This window comes from Balaenoptera borealis (genome assembly GCF_965194805.1).
Source record: "Balaenoptera borealis genome assembly, chromosome: 8".
Taxonomy (NCBI): domain Eukaryota; kingdom Metazoa; phylum Chordata; class Mammalia; order Artiodactyla; family Balaenopteridae; genus Balaenoptera; species Balaenoptera borealis.
The window spans coordinates 12,634,970-12,649,857 of record NC_138865.1 but is presented as its reverse complement, the minus strand read 5'-3'; the positions used below and the strand labels follow the sequence as shown (position 1 = coordinate 12,649,857).

The window sequence follows — 14,888 nt, the reverse complement described above, 5'->3', positions numbered from 1 at the left end:
AAAGGGTTAAAACCCTTGTGTTTCGATAAATATTTTATATGCCCATGATACTTAGGACTTGAACTGAATGAAAGAGAGGTTTGGTTCAGATTGGAAAATAAGTTTGATATAATGATTTTGTTCTCATTTGATCAGTTTTGGAAAAAGAATTTAGGTTCCACCAATGTTTGGGGGATAGTGGAAAGAGAAGGGGTGAGAGAGGAGAGAGAGTTTGGCTGGATTCATGGTTTGGTTAGAAATATTTTGTATTTTTATCCTGCTCAGATCAAATCTCCACAAAAAAACAAAACAAAACAAAACAAAAAAAAAACACTTCAGATTAAATCTACATTTGATCATATAACAAAAGTAGAGAATTGAAGTTATTTGTCCATATGGTTTAAAATGATTACATTTGTAATTCTGAATGATATATATGTATATTCTAGGAATTCCTAAGCTACCATTCCTTTAGATCACTCTCATGATTATCTACCATCTCTGGTTTTGTTTAATATTTTGAACTTGATCCAAGCTCTTCACTTGACCATTACAGCACATAGTCAAGCCTTTGTCCACGTACAAGATCTTTCATGGAAAGCTATACTTGTCATAGAATCTGAGTACAGTATAAAAATTGTCAATTCTTTTGTGAATCAAAGGATACTGTCAAGAAAGTGAAAAAAGCCAGTGATAGAATGATAAAAATATTTGCAAATCACTTATCTGATAAGAGCCTAGTATTCCGAATATATAAAGAACTCTTACAACTCAACAATAAAAAGGTAAACCAATTTGAAAATAGGCAAAAGATTTGAATAGAGATTTCTCCAGAGAAGATCCACAAATGGCCAAAAAGTACATGAAAAGATGCTCAAATCGTTAGTCATTAGGGAAAGACAAATCAAAGCCATAATGAGATACCACTTCACACTTACAGGATGGCTAGGATTTTTTCTTTTTAAACAGGAAATAACAAGTAGTGGAAAAGATATGGAGAAATTGGGACCTTCATACATTAGTGATGGGAATGTAAAATGGTGCAGCCACTGTGGAAAATAGCTTGGCATTTCCTCAAAAAGTTAAAGCTGGAGTTAGCATATGACCCAGAAATTCTACTCTTAGGTATATACTCAAGATATAAAAAACATGTTCACAAAATAACTTGTACATAAATGTTCATAACAGCATTATTTATAAAAGCCAGAAAGTAGAAACAACCCAAATGTCCATCAACTGATGTACAGATAAACAAAATGTGGTATATTCTTACAATGGAATATTATTCAGCCATAAAAAGAAATGAAATACTGACACATGCTACAATATGGATGGACCTTGAAAACATTATGCTAAGTGAAAGAAACCAGACACAAAAGGCCACATATTGTATCATTCCATTTACAGGAAATGTCCAGAATAGACAAATCTGTAGAGACGGAAAGTAGATTAGTGGTTGTCAGTGGGTGGAGAGAAAAGGGAATTGGGAAGTATGGGGTTTCTTTCTGGGATGATGGAATGTTCTGGAATGATATGGTGGTAATTGTTGCACAACACTATGAATATACTAAAAGCCACTGGATCGTACACTTTAAAATGGTCTAAATGATGAATATATGTTATATGAATTTTATCTCAATAAAAAAATGCAAAAAAATTTTTTTCCAGTTGACTTTAGCTCTACCCCAGAAATAAGACAGTCCTAGAATCCACAGACTTAAAAAAAAATCTTTTCCCTTGTCTTTGCAAAAGTCAAGTACATTCACATAGGATGAGAATTCCTCGTATTTTGAGATGAACAATATTTATTCTAACCCTGTTAAAAAATTCAGGCACATTAAAAATTTCACTTAGTAAATAACTGGAGAAGTAGAGGAAATATTAGGTGCATCTGCATGGTGAGTACATTTCTAAAATTGGGGATAAATAAAATAAATAAAATGACAAGGCATTCGATTTAAAGCCTCCTAGAAGTGTCTTCTCAAATTTAAAACTCTTTGGAAGGGATGATAGAGAATAAGGGGGGATAGGAATCTAAGCTGCTAGCTTCTTTCCCTGCCTCTGTTTCTTCCAGACGTGAAAGCTAAGCTTTGGTCATCTGGGCACTTTGGAATTCTTTTGAATTTCGCTCTTTTTTGGACTGAAATTATTTACGTTTCCATTTGGAACACTGAGTACCATAAACTTCCACTATGCACAATGTATTCCCCCAAGAAAATCATTTCATTTCTATTTGTCTTCTTATCATGCAGCAGGGGAAGAGTCTGCAGGATGGAGAGCTGAGGTTTAACTTGTTTAGGCGAGGCTCGTATTAGTGCTACACAACGAACAAAAAAAAAATGTCCCAGTCACAGCAAGATTGTTTGATACCCATGATGCGGTGAAGAAACATTACAGGAATTTTTGTTTTTCAAGGTCGTGCTCACTGGCCTTGCACGTACCCATCTCCCCTATTAACTCTTTCATGACTCTGCTGCAAAACCACAGAAGCTCTGAGCAACAGGCAGGAGCAGCTACGTCATTTGTGGGATCCAGTGTAAAATGAATATGTGCGGCCCCTTGTTCAGAAATTATTCAGAATTTAGAAAAAGGCAACAGCAAAGCATAAACCTAGCAGCTGCACACGCTGCAAACCCAGGGTCCGGTGGAAAGAGTTTGATCAGACACATCCGCCTGGCTCCAGGTTCCACCACCTCCTTCCCGTGATTAGAGGCGAGTTACTTAAACTCCCAGAACCTCACTTTCCCCACCTGAAACGTGAGGCTAATAATCCCCATCTCTCATCTCTCACGTTGCTACCAGGATTTTTTTTTTTCAAGTCTCAAGCCTGAATAATATTGTTTAACGTGTTTTCCATTTTTCTATGGGGAAAGGAGCGGGAGGTATTTCAATTGGGCGTGAGTGGCAGGAAAGCCATTTGGTGGATTAAATGTGGGTCCTTCAGAGATGAAGGAAGGGGGCCAAGAGGGGCCGCTTTCCTCGCATCTCCAACCTGACACACTTTGCCTCGCTCTGTGTTTTTATTAGCTTGTATCCCCGGTACATCAGTGGCAGGGGTGATGAAACCGGTGGCAGCTTTAACTGCCAGGCAGCTGGGATACCGTCCCGTGGGTCTCGTTGTCATGCTGAGATCTTAAAGTGACCACGGCTGCTTGGTCTGCTGCTCTCCCAGACACTCTGAGAGAGACCACTGAATAGTTAATCGGTGGCAAAGGCAAGGAGAGGCTGTTGCTTGCAGAAAGCACAGAGAAGCTGCTTTGAAAAATCCCAAGGTGGCCGAGTATCAGGAACACTGTTCCTGCTTGTGGGCAGCTGTGTGTGCGAAGGGCAGCCTGAGGGCTTAAAGTCACATCTCCAGCCTGGCTCGGTGCCCCCCCCCCCCCCCGGGGCTCCGGCAATGCAGGCAGAAGGCCTTAAACACTACAAAATGAAGAAACCCTCGGTACTGTCTGAAGAGGGCGGTCATTTACAGTTATCTTTTTTGATGCTAGCAGCGTGACATAATGTTTCCGTGAATAATGTTTTCTAAGGGGAAAAAAAAAAAAAAGAAAGGAAAAGAAGAAAAAGAGTGCTAAGGAGAAAGAAAACAGGATGACTTATTTACCAGGAAAGCACGGCAGGCCCCTTACCTGAAACCTTCTCATGTCCCTTGGGTTTCCTGCTGTTTTCAAACAATTCTGATTGCACTTGAGGAAAAATTTTAAAAAGAATCTGTGAAGAGAAAGCAAGGTGTTACCTTTTTAAGTAAACATGTTTTAGGAGAGAATATAGCTGCATTATATTAGATTTGATTGGAAAGCGATTGGATTTCAGGTCTGGGGAATTTCAGCCAGCCCTGCCTGTGAAGGGACGTAGCTGACCCACTGCAGTTCGCAAATGTGGATGTTTTGGGTCCCAAGTTGGCTCCACCACTGTGGAGGGTTGTGAAGTGGTTCACAAGCTGGGTTCTGGTTTGTACACCCGCCCCCGAGTGGCTAGGGCATGCTCTCTCCAAAAAAGAGAGACAGAGAGAGAGAGAGAGAGAAAAGAAGAAAAAAAAAGCTTCACAAGCAGCAGTGACTCCTGCTGTACAAAATTATCTTGCTCCAGAGGGTTAAAAATGGCATGACTTAGCCCAGAATCCCAGGGTTCGTCACGTATGTGGCTTTCCGCTGGCCACACACATCTTCATGCACACATACCTCACACGTAAACCCTCACACACAAAGGGGGCCTGATATTTTCAACTGATGGATATAAAATCAGAAAATAATGTTACTATCCAAAGACAGTCAGTCTGTGCAGGTATATGCTGGAGTTTTTATGATTAATAACAAGTGTGAATGTCCTTTCAGACCTTCTATAGATTATCCAGAAATATACAAAGGCACAGAATAATGGTCTGAGGTTACCATTTGTAACACATATTTTTAAGCCAATATTCTCCCAGATAACCTTTTTGTGCACTTTTAAAATTGGGCTTCTTTGATCAGATGAGTACAGAAACCAAGAAAAATGGCAGAAGTGGTCTTTTCAACCATTTACCTATTTAATGTTTGGAATGCTGTTTCGAAATACAATAAGTTTTTCATTTATTTCACTTGCAGAGTCCTTTTCCTTAAAAAAAAAAAAAAAAAATCCAGCTTTTGCAGTGTTAAAGTCCCAGGTGAGCAAGGCCTATTTCCCTTTCTGTTACTATGACAACGAAATTTTACCGCAGTCCCAAAGTCCCTTCAGAACTCTACCATCCATGCCTTGAATTAGAACTTTAAAGGAAAAGATATACATTTTTTCCCCAGGATTTACCAACAAAAATAAGTAGAAATCAACAATGCTTCTAAAAATTCTATTTTAAAGCAACGGTTGGTGAGATGCTGTCGTGGTGACCTTCTGTTTATTTTTATTTCTTTAACAATCACACGAAAGAATTAGAGAGCGCTCCAATTAATTGTATTTAGCACTTAAAAAAAAAGAAAACCTGATGGGGAGATAAACAGTAAATGATGAAAGAGGAGAGAAGAGGAATTGCCCTTTCAGAGCATTTTCTCTAGATTTGCTAAAAATATTTGGCCAAGTGTTCCTGACCCCTATCTATAAATAAGGTTGGGTGTGAATTTGGAAAGAATAGTTAAATTTTTTTTTTCATAATTTTATAGCATCTGCTTTTCACTTCTCTCTTTGCATTCTTTCTGGGGCGGGGGCTAAGCATTGCTTCCTGGGCCACGAAGGTGTCCAGGGCCTTTATCCGAGGTACCAGGCAGAGAATAACAAGACAGAGGAAGCACTCCTTGCTGCTTTATGCGGTGTTCACATTCACAGCCTGCCTCTGCTTTCGAAAGTGCAGTGGGGCGTCTGTCCAGAGCAGCCGGAGTGCGTTAGAAAGGAGAGCTGCTTGTATTTAAAAACAGATTGGTCAAAATTCAAACATTTTCTTTCTTAAGGCGAAGCATGCTTTCACTTGTGCCTTCCTAGCGGGGTCACCTACAGCAACTTAAAATGCCAGGAGATGCTCTCACAAAAGACTTAAAACTGGCCTTTTCCTCACTTGAGTCTCTTTCCAAACAATAACCCCTGCCCTCACACCACCTTTGCCCTCCAACACCCGCCCCTCCCCCATGAGTGATTTACATCTTTTCCCCTACTAAAACCAAATTTTCTTTTTCTCACAAATTCCTTGGTTTTTGGCAAGTTTTAGCACAACTGGACTCCTTATAATACATTCTGTGTGTTATACTTCCCCTCACCTACCCACCCCCTTCACCTTCTTGAAAATGTATCTGTTGAAAACATTAATGTTCATGAAGGCATTATTATATGAATGGTATGAAAGCGCAAAGGAGATAAATGTTTACATAAAATCAAACTGATTTAGGGAAAGAAGGGGCCCGCTGAAAGGCTTTATTCATTTTAAATTACGACCCTTAACAGTTCTTTGGCTAGAAAACACCCAGTTTTGACTCTTTTGCTGGCCTGGGGTCTGAGTTTGGAACCTACCCAGCCCCCTGCACACTAAGGATATAACATCCTGTTCACAAAGGGGAAGCAAGGGGTGGAGGAGGGAGGGAGGAGGGGGAGAGAGAAAGAAAATTCTCTTACACTGTATAGTACTTTCTAAAAGAAGGCATAGCTACTTCTAAATGGCTAGCACCAGAAATTATGACCTGCGTATTTTAGATGTGGACCTAGAAATCAATTTAAAGGAATTCTGGGGCTTACTGACATCTCCATTTTTTTTCTCTTCCTTTTACTGATGTCTCCCACTTTCCTCCCCTTCACCCCCTCCACCCACTATGCTCAGGGGCTTGGTACAGAACCCTCTACTAACCATCCCATCCATTAACCACAGGGTACCTTGCAGGGAGTAAATCTCCTGGGTCTAGATCCCTCTGAAGCCTGGAAAATGTCAGCTCTCTCCACTCAGCAACGGGAAACCAAAATGAATTACAAGATTCAGACCAAATGTGCAGAGACTCATCAGGATGGAAGTTGTAATTTTCACTTTCTCCAAACAATGTTGACTCCAGAAATATTCTAACCACTTAGCATGGTACACTCTACAAGGCTTCTGATCTCATTCCTTAACAGTGAATGCTAACGGCGACAGGTTTATCCTTGTTTTATTAGAGAAAGAGGAATAGAGAGTGGGATCTAAATCTGAACTCAAGCCCTCAGCTTTCAATCTGGTTCCTGGGTCAAGTGAGGCAATAGAACAGACCCAAAGGCAGTCCTTCACTGCACTGATATCTATTAAATGCTGACAGTGTACTAGTCTTGAACTGCTACCAACTAACTATGTAACCAAGTTACTTTGCTCCTCTAGGCCTCAGTTTCTTTGACTGTTAAAAGGAGGGTTTAACTGGATTATCTCTAGGGTTTCTTCCAACCTTATTATTCTATGATTGCAAAGAAAAATGTGTAGAGTTGACAACCCTCCAGAAATGGCGACATTGGAAGAAGAAACCACTGGAAACAAAAGTCTGTGACTTATTGAAGTCCAAGTGGGGGTGTGTGCGGGGGTTTTCTGAAAGAGAGAACAAACCCCCTGATCGGAGACTGTGAAAGAAGAATAAGCAAGGAGAGCTGACGGGTGGAAAGTGGGGCATCTTGGCTGATGCCTTGGCCAGAGCTGGTGGGACGCAGAGGTTGATGGGCCGGTTGTTGAGTGAGAGGCACCATTCTCTTAGGATCCTTTCTTTGTGCTTCAGCAGCAGGCGAAGGTAGCTCAGGAATATCACAGATCAGAGCCATCTCTGTCCCTGCTCGCCATCCTGTGTGGTCCAGAAGCTGAAGGGTACAGGGGTCACAGAGGGGGGGAAAGAAGGTTTGCCAAATGTCAGCTCCATGCCACACTCTGAGCTATGTGCTTGATATCCAACGCCTCATTTATTTCTCACAACAACTGTATGAGTGACGAATCATCTCACAGCTAGGAAAAACAAAGGCGCCAAGAATTTAAGAAATTTGGCCCAAGATCACACCGCTTGTCAGTGGCAGAAACAAGGATTTGAACCTGGGTCTTTCCAGCAGCAAGCTCCACCGGGAGTTCTATGTTTCCTGCACCAATTACATTGTGGTGATGGTTGCACAACTCTGTCAGTATAGTAAAAGCCATTGAATGATACGCTTTGAATGGGTGAACTCTATAGTATGTAAACTATATCTCAATATAACTGTTTAAAAAGAAACTTCAGAAAACATAGTCTAAAAAAAATCAAAAACAACCACCAAAAAACCCATGAAGGATTCTGGTTTCTTGGCGAGGGAGAGAGAGGACTATAGTATCCCAAAAGGAAAACATAAGGTCAAAGATAGTTGCGTGGAAGTAAATGCTTATGACTGAAACCCCCTGATGAATTCATTCATTTACTCATTTGGCCGATTGTTAAGTGTGGAGTACGCCATAAAGGTTCAGCAGAATGGCAAACAAGATGGACAAAATCTTGCCCTCATGGAGCACACAACCAAACAATTTGAAAAACGCTTCTTCAGTTTCTGAGATGAGCCTGGAGACCCCTGAATACGGGTCTGCATAAGATCCCAGAGGATTACCTAGTACCCAAGAAATCTCTTCTCCTCCTAATCTCTGTAATATTAGAACACTCGGCATTGTTCAAGAACACAATAAAAGCTCCTAGGTGGCTCTAGACATGTCCTGAGCCCACCCCAAATAAAAACTGAGACTCAAACTAGATGTACAAATAGGGTGCAGAGTTCAGGTCCAGTGGTGGGGTCAGTGGGGAATCTCTAAATCACAGGAAGGGTAACTACTTAATATTCATGCCAGACTTCGAGATTATAGCCAATGATCTAGTACAAAACGCAGCATACTATTTCTCCAGAATTGTGGAAGAGGCCATTCAATTGACCTCCAATTAGAAGCCCAAGATCTAGCGCCTTCCAAAAAAATTATAATACAAAAAATCTTTCGGAAAGCACTGTGGAAGGCACAAAGTCTTCTTTCAAGAAAAAAATTAGATAGGAGTGTATATCAAAAGAATGTGAACTTGGCACTAGTAACAGCTACCATTATGCAGAGCCTTACTCTATGCAAAATAACATGTAAAGTACCTTTCACTTTGAAATTTCATTCCTTATTCCCTTAAAAAAAATTCTAATTCCATCTACCCTGGAAACAGCTTCTGTGATGACATGGCCACATCTTATACACCATGGAGATGGGAACATCCCCACACTCTCCAAGGGCCAAGAACGGGGATGCTGTATCTGGTTCTCTCTCTGCCACAATGGCCACATATGCAGGTTGGATCACTAAAGGCTGAGCCATATATAGAGTTGATAAACCATGTAGGTGCTTAAAGGTCTATGTCTATTGATTTTTGAGGAAGACACATTTCATCTGGATTAACTGCTAAACCTCCTTTTCCAGAGTCCAATAAATTAAAATGTCATTGCCTTCCACTGTGTGTGCATACTTCTGAAAAGAAGATAATCCCTTTCTCTTAGAACACTCTCTCATATCATTCGTGAGAACTACCAAATGTCGGGATGGGCTGAATCATAAAATCATATTTGAAAGAAATGGGCAGTTACCTCTCTTCTCCCAGGATTCTTTCAAGCTTACAGTCTTTACAGGCAGAGGGAAAAGTCGTGTTGGATGGTCACATCCGTGGGGCCATTTTCTTACTCTAAGAATAGCCTGCATGGCAGCTCACTCTGCTTTAGATGGTAGGAAAACCCCTAAGTGATTGGTTTCCACTTGAGACCAGTGTAAAACACAAAGATAATGTTCTAGCTTTAATCTAGGTCTAAATTGTAACATCCTCTTTGAACCTTCTGACAATAGAGAGAACACGTTTCCCTCCCCCCAAAGCCTCCAACAGAATCCAAACTCAGGCAGCCCAAATAAGGAGAAGGACAGCAGTGGGCCCCAGCCTTGGCCAGAAGATGACGTGCCCTTGATCAATCTGTTGATTGTTGAGGTGTCAGCCCAAGATTAGAAAGGGCCCTGAAGCTATTAAGGCCTTGTGAAGACTCTCGCTCAAGTCCACAAAAAAGAAGAGACTGTGGGAGGTCAAACTTCCAGTTGGCTCTTGCTACACCCCCAAAAAAAACGTGACAATGGGACATCTGAGAATGCTTGCTACTTACAATCTGCTTGGTAAGATGGAAGTTGGTACAAAGACCCAAGAAGATCCATGGAAAGAGGAGATAATTTAAAATTTTTGACTGACTGGCTTATTTAAGCTTAAATCAAATACTCATTTTTATAAGCTGATTTTCCATGCAATCCGTTTATTTAAATGACTCCTTAAAATGTAAATATAAGTACACAAACAGAGTAAGTACAGCATCTTTACTCTCCACAGACATTCCTAAAGGGTTGTATTACCACAAAAGCTTATTCACCTGCATGATTCCAGTGAAAGCCCATTTCAGATCTGAAAGATTTAAGTTTACAGAAAATTTTTAAGGAATATATTTTCTTACTTCTGATTACATTCAATCCCTCTAACTTCCCTTGGCTGAAAGTCTAATTAGGATAATGATTATGATAATAATAAATAAATAGCCCCTATTCATTGACTTCATATTATTAGCCATGTATGGTTTCATTTAATCGCCCCAACTCTGAGAGTATGAGAAATAACATCCCCATTTTACAGAGGAGATAATCAAGACTCATAAAGGTTAGATTACTTGCCCAAAGTCAAACAGCTAGTAAGTGGAAGAGCCCGGAGTGGACCTCAGGTTTGTCTGACTCAGGAAAACATTGTTAAGGTGGGAGCTTGGCCAAGTTTCTTCTGAAGGAAAAGATGGAACATGTTGCCAAGCAGCTCTTTTTTTCAGGGTACCAGTGAGTGCCTCATGGATCTACACAGGGGATCATGTCGCTGTCTACATCTTACTCTCTGTAAATAAGAATGGGGTCACTCCTCATGTTACAAAACAAAACAAGCAAACCACAACAATGTCTATCATTCCTATCAGGGACTGTGTTCTCTAGAAATTCTGTGGCTGTATTGGATTCTGCAGAGGAAGATAAGCAAGTTTATCAGATATTAGGAAAACAAGACACCTCAAGAACCCACATGGTCTCCAGAGGGCATGGCCCACATAGCTGTAGTCTCTACAAGAAGAGTGTAAAAGGTTGCTTGAGTGGATGAGGAAGATGCAAGGTCATTCGTCCATCAAGACTATGGAGGAAAAAAAGCTGGAAGTCAAATGTGTAATATAAGAAGTTAAGTCTTGGAAAATTTTTTTGAGAATAAGTCACCAAAGCTAAAATTTGAAAGCATTACCCAGGGGACAGAGGGGAGTCTTCTACATTGGAGATTTTTAAATAGACCAGCAAGCGAATTCCTTTGAAGGCAGATAATTTCAGTCCATGAGGCACCTCACTGGGGTGTCCCTATCAAGCCATTTCCAGATGATGTCAAGGCTTTTGCAGTTATTATTGTTGTTGTTGTTGTTGTTGCTTAATATTTCAACAGGGACCTGCAGTTTCATCCTCTGTAACATGACCTCGTAGGCCGATAGTGAGGATTAGTTATCCATGCAAAGTCTTTGGGTAAATGCCTGGTAACGTCACCACTCGCTACGCCCCCCCTCCCCCGAACTGCCCCTTGTCCCCCCCACCACACTTTAAAATGGCCCATTTTCCAAACAGAACTATACCAGAGGGGAGTTGCCACAAATTCAAACCTGGTTCTCTCTGCACTGTTTATCTCTCCAGTACTGGTATATACTCCACTTGAAGAACTTCCCTTAATTTTTAGGGAGAGGTACATTAAAAAAAAAAAAAAAAAAAAAAAAAAAAAAAAAAAAAAGAAGGAAAGAAAAAAAACATGTAATTAATCCATTACAACAGATTGTAGGAAAAGCACAACAACAACAAAAAGATGGTAGGTCAAAAATCCTCATCACGGTTTCCAGTAAACTATGGCCAGGCAAAAGAATTCAGAGCCGCGTACACCCGCTAACTGGCAGCGGGCCCCATCGAATCATTTTCTGTTCAGCATTCACTCCAATTACAAGCTCCTGGAAGTGGCATTTCAGTTTGGCAATAGACCCTTCGTTACCAAACACCGACTCCTGAGTGGGATCTGCTGTGCTCATTTAGGTAGCAGAAGGGAGCGACTTCCCCCACTGTGTAATTCTGATTCCATAGCCACAGATTTCATTTCCAAGCCATTTCATGATTTCTTCCGAAGTGAGGGTCTCCCAAGCTCAAGTGGCAAGGAATTGACTGTAAACAGCCACCGAGGTGCAAAAACAAGGGCTACTTTGATTCTCCACTTATTTACTTATTTCTGACTAGCGACACATTACAGTTTCTGAGGACCTGGTGTTATATGTTGGGATTTTTTTTTCTTCTGTATTCAGACATGTCTTCACTCTCCTGAATTCCATCACTTGGCACCAGGAAGCTTGTAGGGAAAAAAATCTCTAAGGAAAAGTCCTTGTTTTTGCACTCAGATGAAAATCTGACACCACTAAGGAAAATAATAATTGAACTCTTCGGCCTTGAATTGGAATGAAACACAACACTAAGAGCATGTTTGTAATTCCAATTGTTCTCATAAAATGTCTTTGAAGGGCTCTTTGCAATGCACACAGTTCCATCTTTTCCTCTTTTTGTTGTTGTTTTTAACCCGAATCCTCTTCTTTGCCCTATCCTTTCCTCTCCCTTCTCACCAAGAAAGAAAAAAGACTGAGCAAAACTGAACATGCTACAGACTGACTTCAGAAAACGTCTTGCAGTTAGACTTCAGAATTAGTTTACGAATCTATTTCCCTTTCTGATTCCATGACTACTCGGGTGAAGGAGAGAAATGAAGTTATTAGCCAGCCATCAGCTTAATGGGTCCTTACTATCCTATTTCTTTAGTGCCCCTTCTCCCCTTCTGCAGCCTTCCCCTCCCCCTCCCGCCTTTCTGCCCTCCCTGTGAAGCTCATCTATGCTAGGCTGAGCAGTGAACACCAATTACACCAAGAGCCCTTTGCTGCTGCCTGGTCCGCTGGTTTTACTGTTTTGCCAGATGGTTGAGGCCAATGTGTAAAACTCTCTACCCTACCATTAATTCATAACTCGGTAATAACTTTCCCACGGCTCTAGGAAATTGAAATGAAGTGCAAATGTGAATATTTGGAAAGGGAATCAGGGTTGGACAACTATTTTACACCTGACAGAATAGATACCAGTCAGACAAAAAGATGCCCCTCTTTACACAGGCTGGAACGTTACTTTCCCGAAACTAAGGCCAACTGACTCCATATGCGATATTGGATAATGTAGCAAACCAAGCTCAGAGTTGGGGTTCCTCCTATTCTCGCCTTCTCTTTGCAGTTTCCAGCTTTATACCTATTGCACCTATGGGTCCATTCACTAATGACCTTGAGTTTGAGCGTCTATGTAATGTTATATTCTGATGACAGAATTATAGATTAGCAGATATGAGTGCATTCTCTTGCTAAGACAGGACACCATCCAATGTTTGTTAGCATCATTAAACTAAAACTGACTTTTCACCTGCTCCCATACCATATGCAGCTGCAAATTTTTAAATTAAACTATGAAGCCATGCATAAATTTACATATATTACAGACTAGCCTCTCCATTTAACATGCAAATGTACTCCAATGTTTCAGAACACCTTCTGTCGCTAATTAATTTGCTGAATTATAATTAGACTAATCCTGCATAATTAATAAGCACAGATTTTTTTTTTAATTTGTAAGCAGCTTGAGGAGATCATTCACTTCCTTCTATAAACTGCTAAGTAAGTGTTAAAAAAAAATCTGGAAAGAACATGTGTGAAAAGGTATGTTTGATGTCGCATACAAACTCAAGCTAGCATGGAAGATGCAGAAGTCAGTACTGATAAAGGTACATATTTGAAGCCAACATTCAAACAATCAAAAAAAATCACATTCAGAGGATGGGGACTAATTCTCCCTTTGTCTCCTTGTATATAGTGTTTTATTCTTTGCCTTCTATCCATCGGCTCTTCCAAGATCACAGAGGCGGGAGAGGATTAAAGTAACCGTATGTTGTATTAGGAGAGATAATGATATTAACACTCCACTGTATATCAAAACACTCTGTGCATGCTGGGTGCTTATAAGCCCCTTTGATGGTATTTGGAATCATTTTCATTTTGGCTGCCAAAAACACCCGAGATCCATCTAGTGGAAACAATTAAGTTCCATTAGTACTGTATCCATTTGGTAATGATTACAATGAAGGGTCCCTCTTTAATGCTGAAGAGTAGAGTCTCAAAGAAACGTATGCATCTGTGCACTTGAAAACGTGAAACTATACAGTTTTACAACCAAGCACGAAGCTTAATTTTGACCCCTAAAATAAACCAGGATTAGGAGAGCTCAAGGTATGGGTAGATGACCAGTTAGAAAATTCGAAGCAAGGTGGGAATCTAGAAGGCCAAGGTATGCTTAATAGATAGCCACACAAATTGAGATTCTAGAAAGACAAAGTGGGAAATGTGTGTTCTGGCAGGGAAGTTATTAAACCTTCAAAGAGAAATAGAATTTTAGAGAAAATAGAGAGCTCCTTGGCCCTTCCACTCAGCGAAATCACTAATATCAGCGGCCAAAAGATTGTTAGGCCAAAAGGATGGAGCCCTCTGAAATGAGCTTGGCTTTCTATCATTGCAATTTCATTTTTTATAGTGACTCTATAAACAATAGAAATGTCTTCTGAAGAATGGGAAACAATATACACTAATGATGAAAAATGTGAAAGAGAAGTTAAGGAAACACTCCCATTTACCATTGCAACAAAAAGAATAAAATACCTAGGAATACACTGACCTAAGGAGACAAAAAACCTGTATGCAGGAAACTATAAGACACTGATGACAGAAATTAAAGATGATACAAACAGATGGAGAGATATACCATGTTCTTGGATTGGAAGAATCAACATTGTGAAAAGGACTATACTACCCAAAGCAATCTACAGAATCAATGCAATCCCTATCAAACTACCAACGGCATTTTTCACAGAACTAGAACAAAAAATTTCACAATTTGTATGGAAATACAAAAGACCCCGAATAGCCAAAGCAATCTTGAGAAAGAAAAATGGAGCTGGAGGAATCAGGCTCCCAGACTTCAGACTATACTACAAAGCTACAGTAATCAAGACAGTATGGCACTGGCACAAAAAACAGAAATATAGATCAATGAAACAGGATGGAAAGCCCAGAGATAAACTCACGCACATATGGTCGCCTTATTTTTGATAAAGGAGGCAAGAATATACAATGGAGAAAAGACAGCCTCTTCAATAAGTGGTGCTGGGAAAACTGGACAGCTACATGTAAAAGAATGAAATTAGAACACTCCCTAACACCATACACAAAAATAAACTCAAAATGGATTAAAGACCTAAATGTAAGGCCAGACACTATAAAACTTAGAGGAAAACATAGGCAGAATACTCTAT

At 40.3% G+C, this 14,888-nt stretch overlaps 1 protein-coding gene across 2 annotated transcripts in view; it reads right to left on the bottom strand.

Moving 5' to 3' along the window:
• Positions 1-14,888, bottom strand: part of EBF2 (EBF transcription factor 2) — a 190,359-nt gene that overhangs the window by 54,371 nt on the left and 121,100 nt on the right. For both annotated transcript variants that reach the window (XM_082402795.1, XM_082402794.1), the window contains exon 7: positions 3,609-3,690. In XM_082402795.1, coding sequence (XP_082258921.1) covers positions 3,609-3,690 — 82 coding nt within the window. The remainder of the gene's footprint in view (positions 1-3,608; positions 3,691-14,888) is intronic.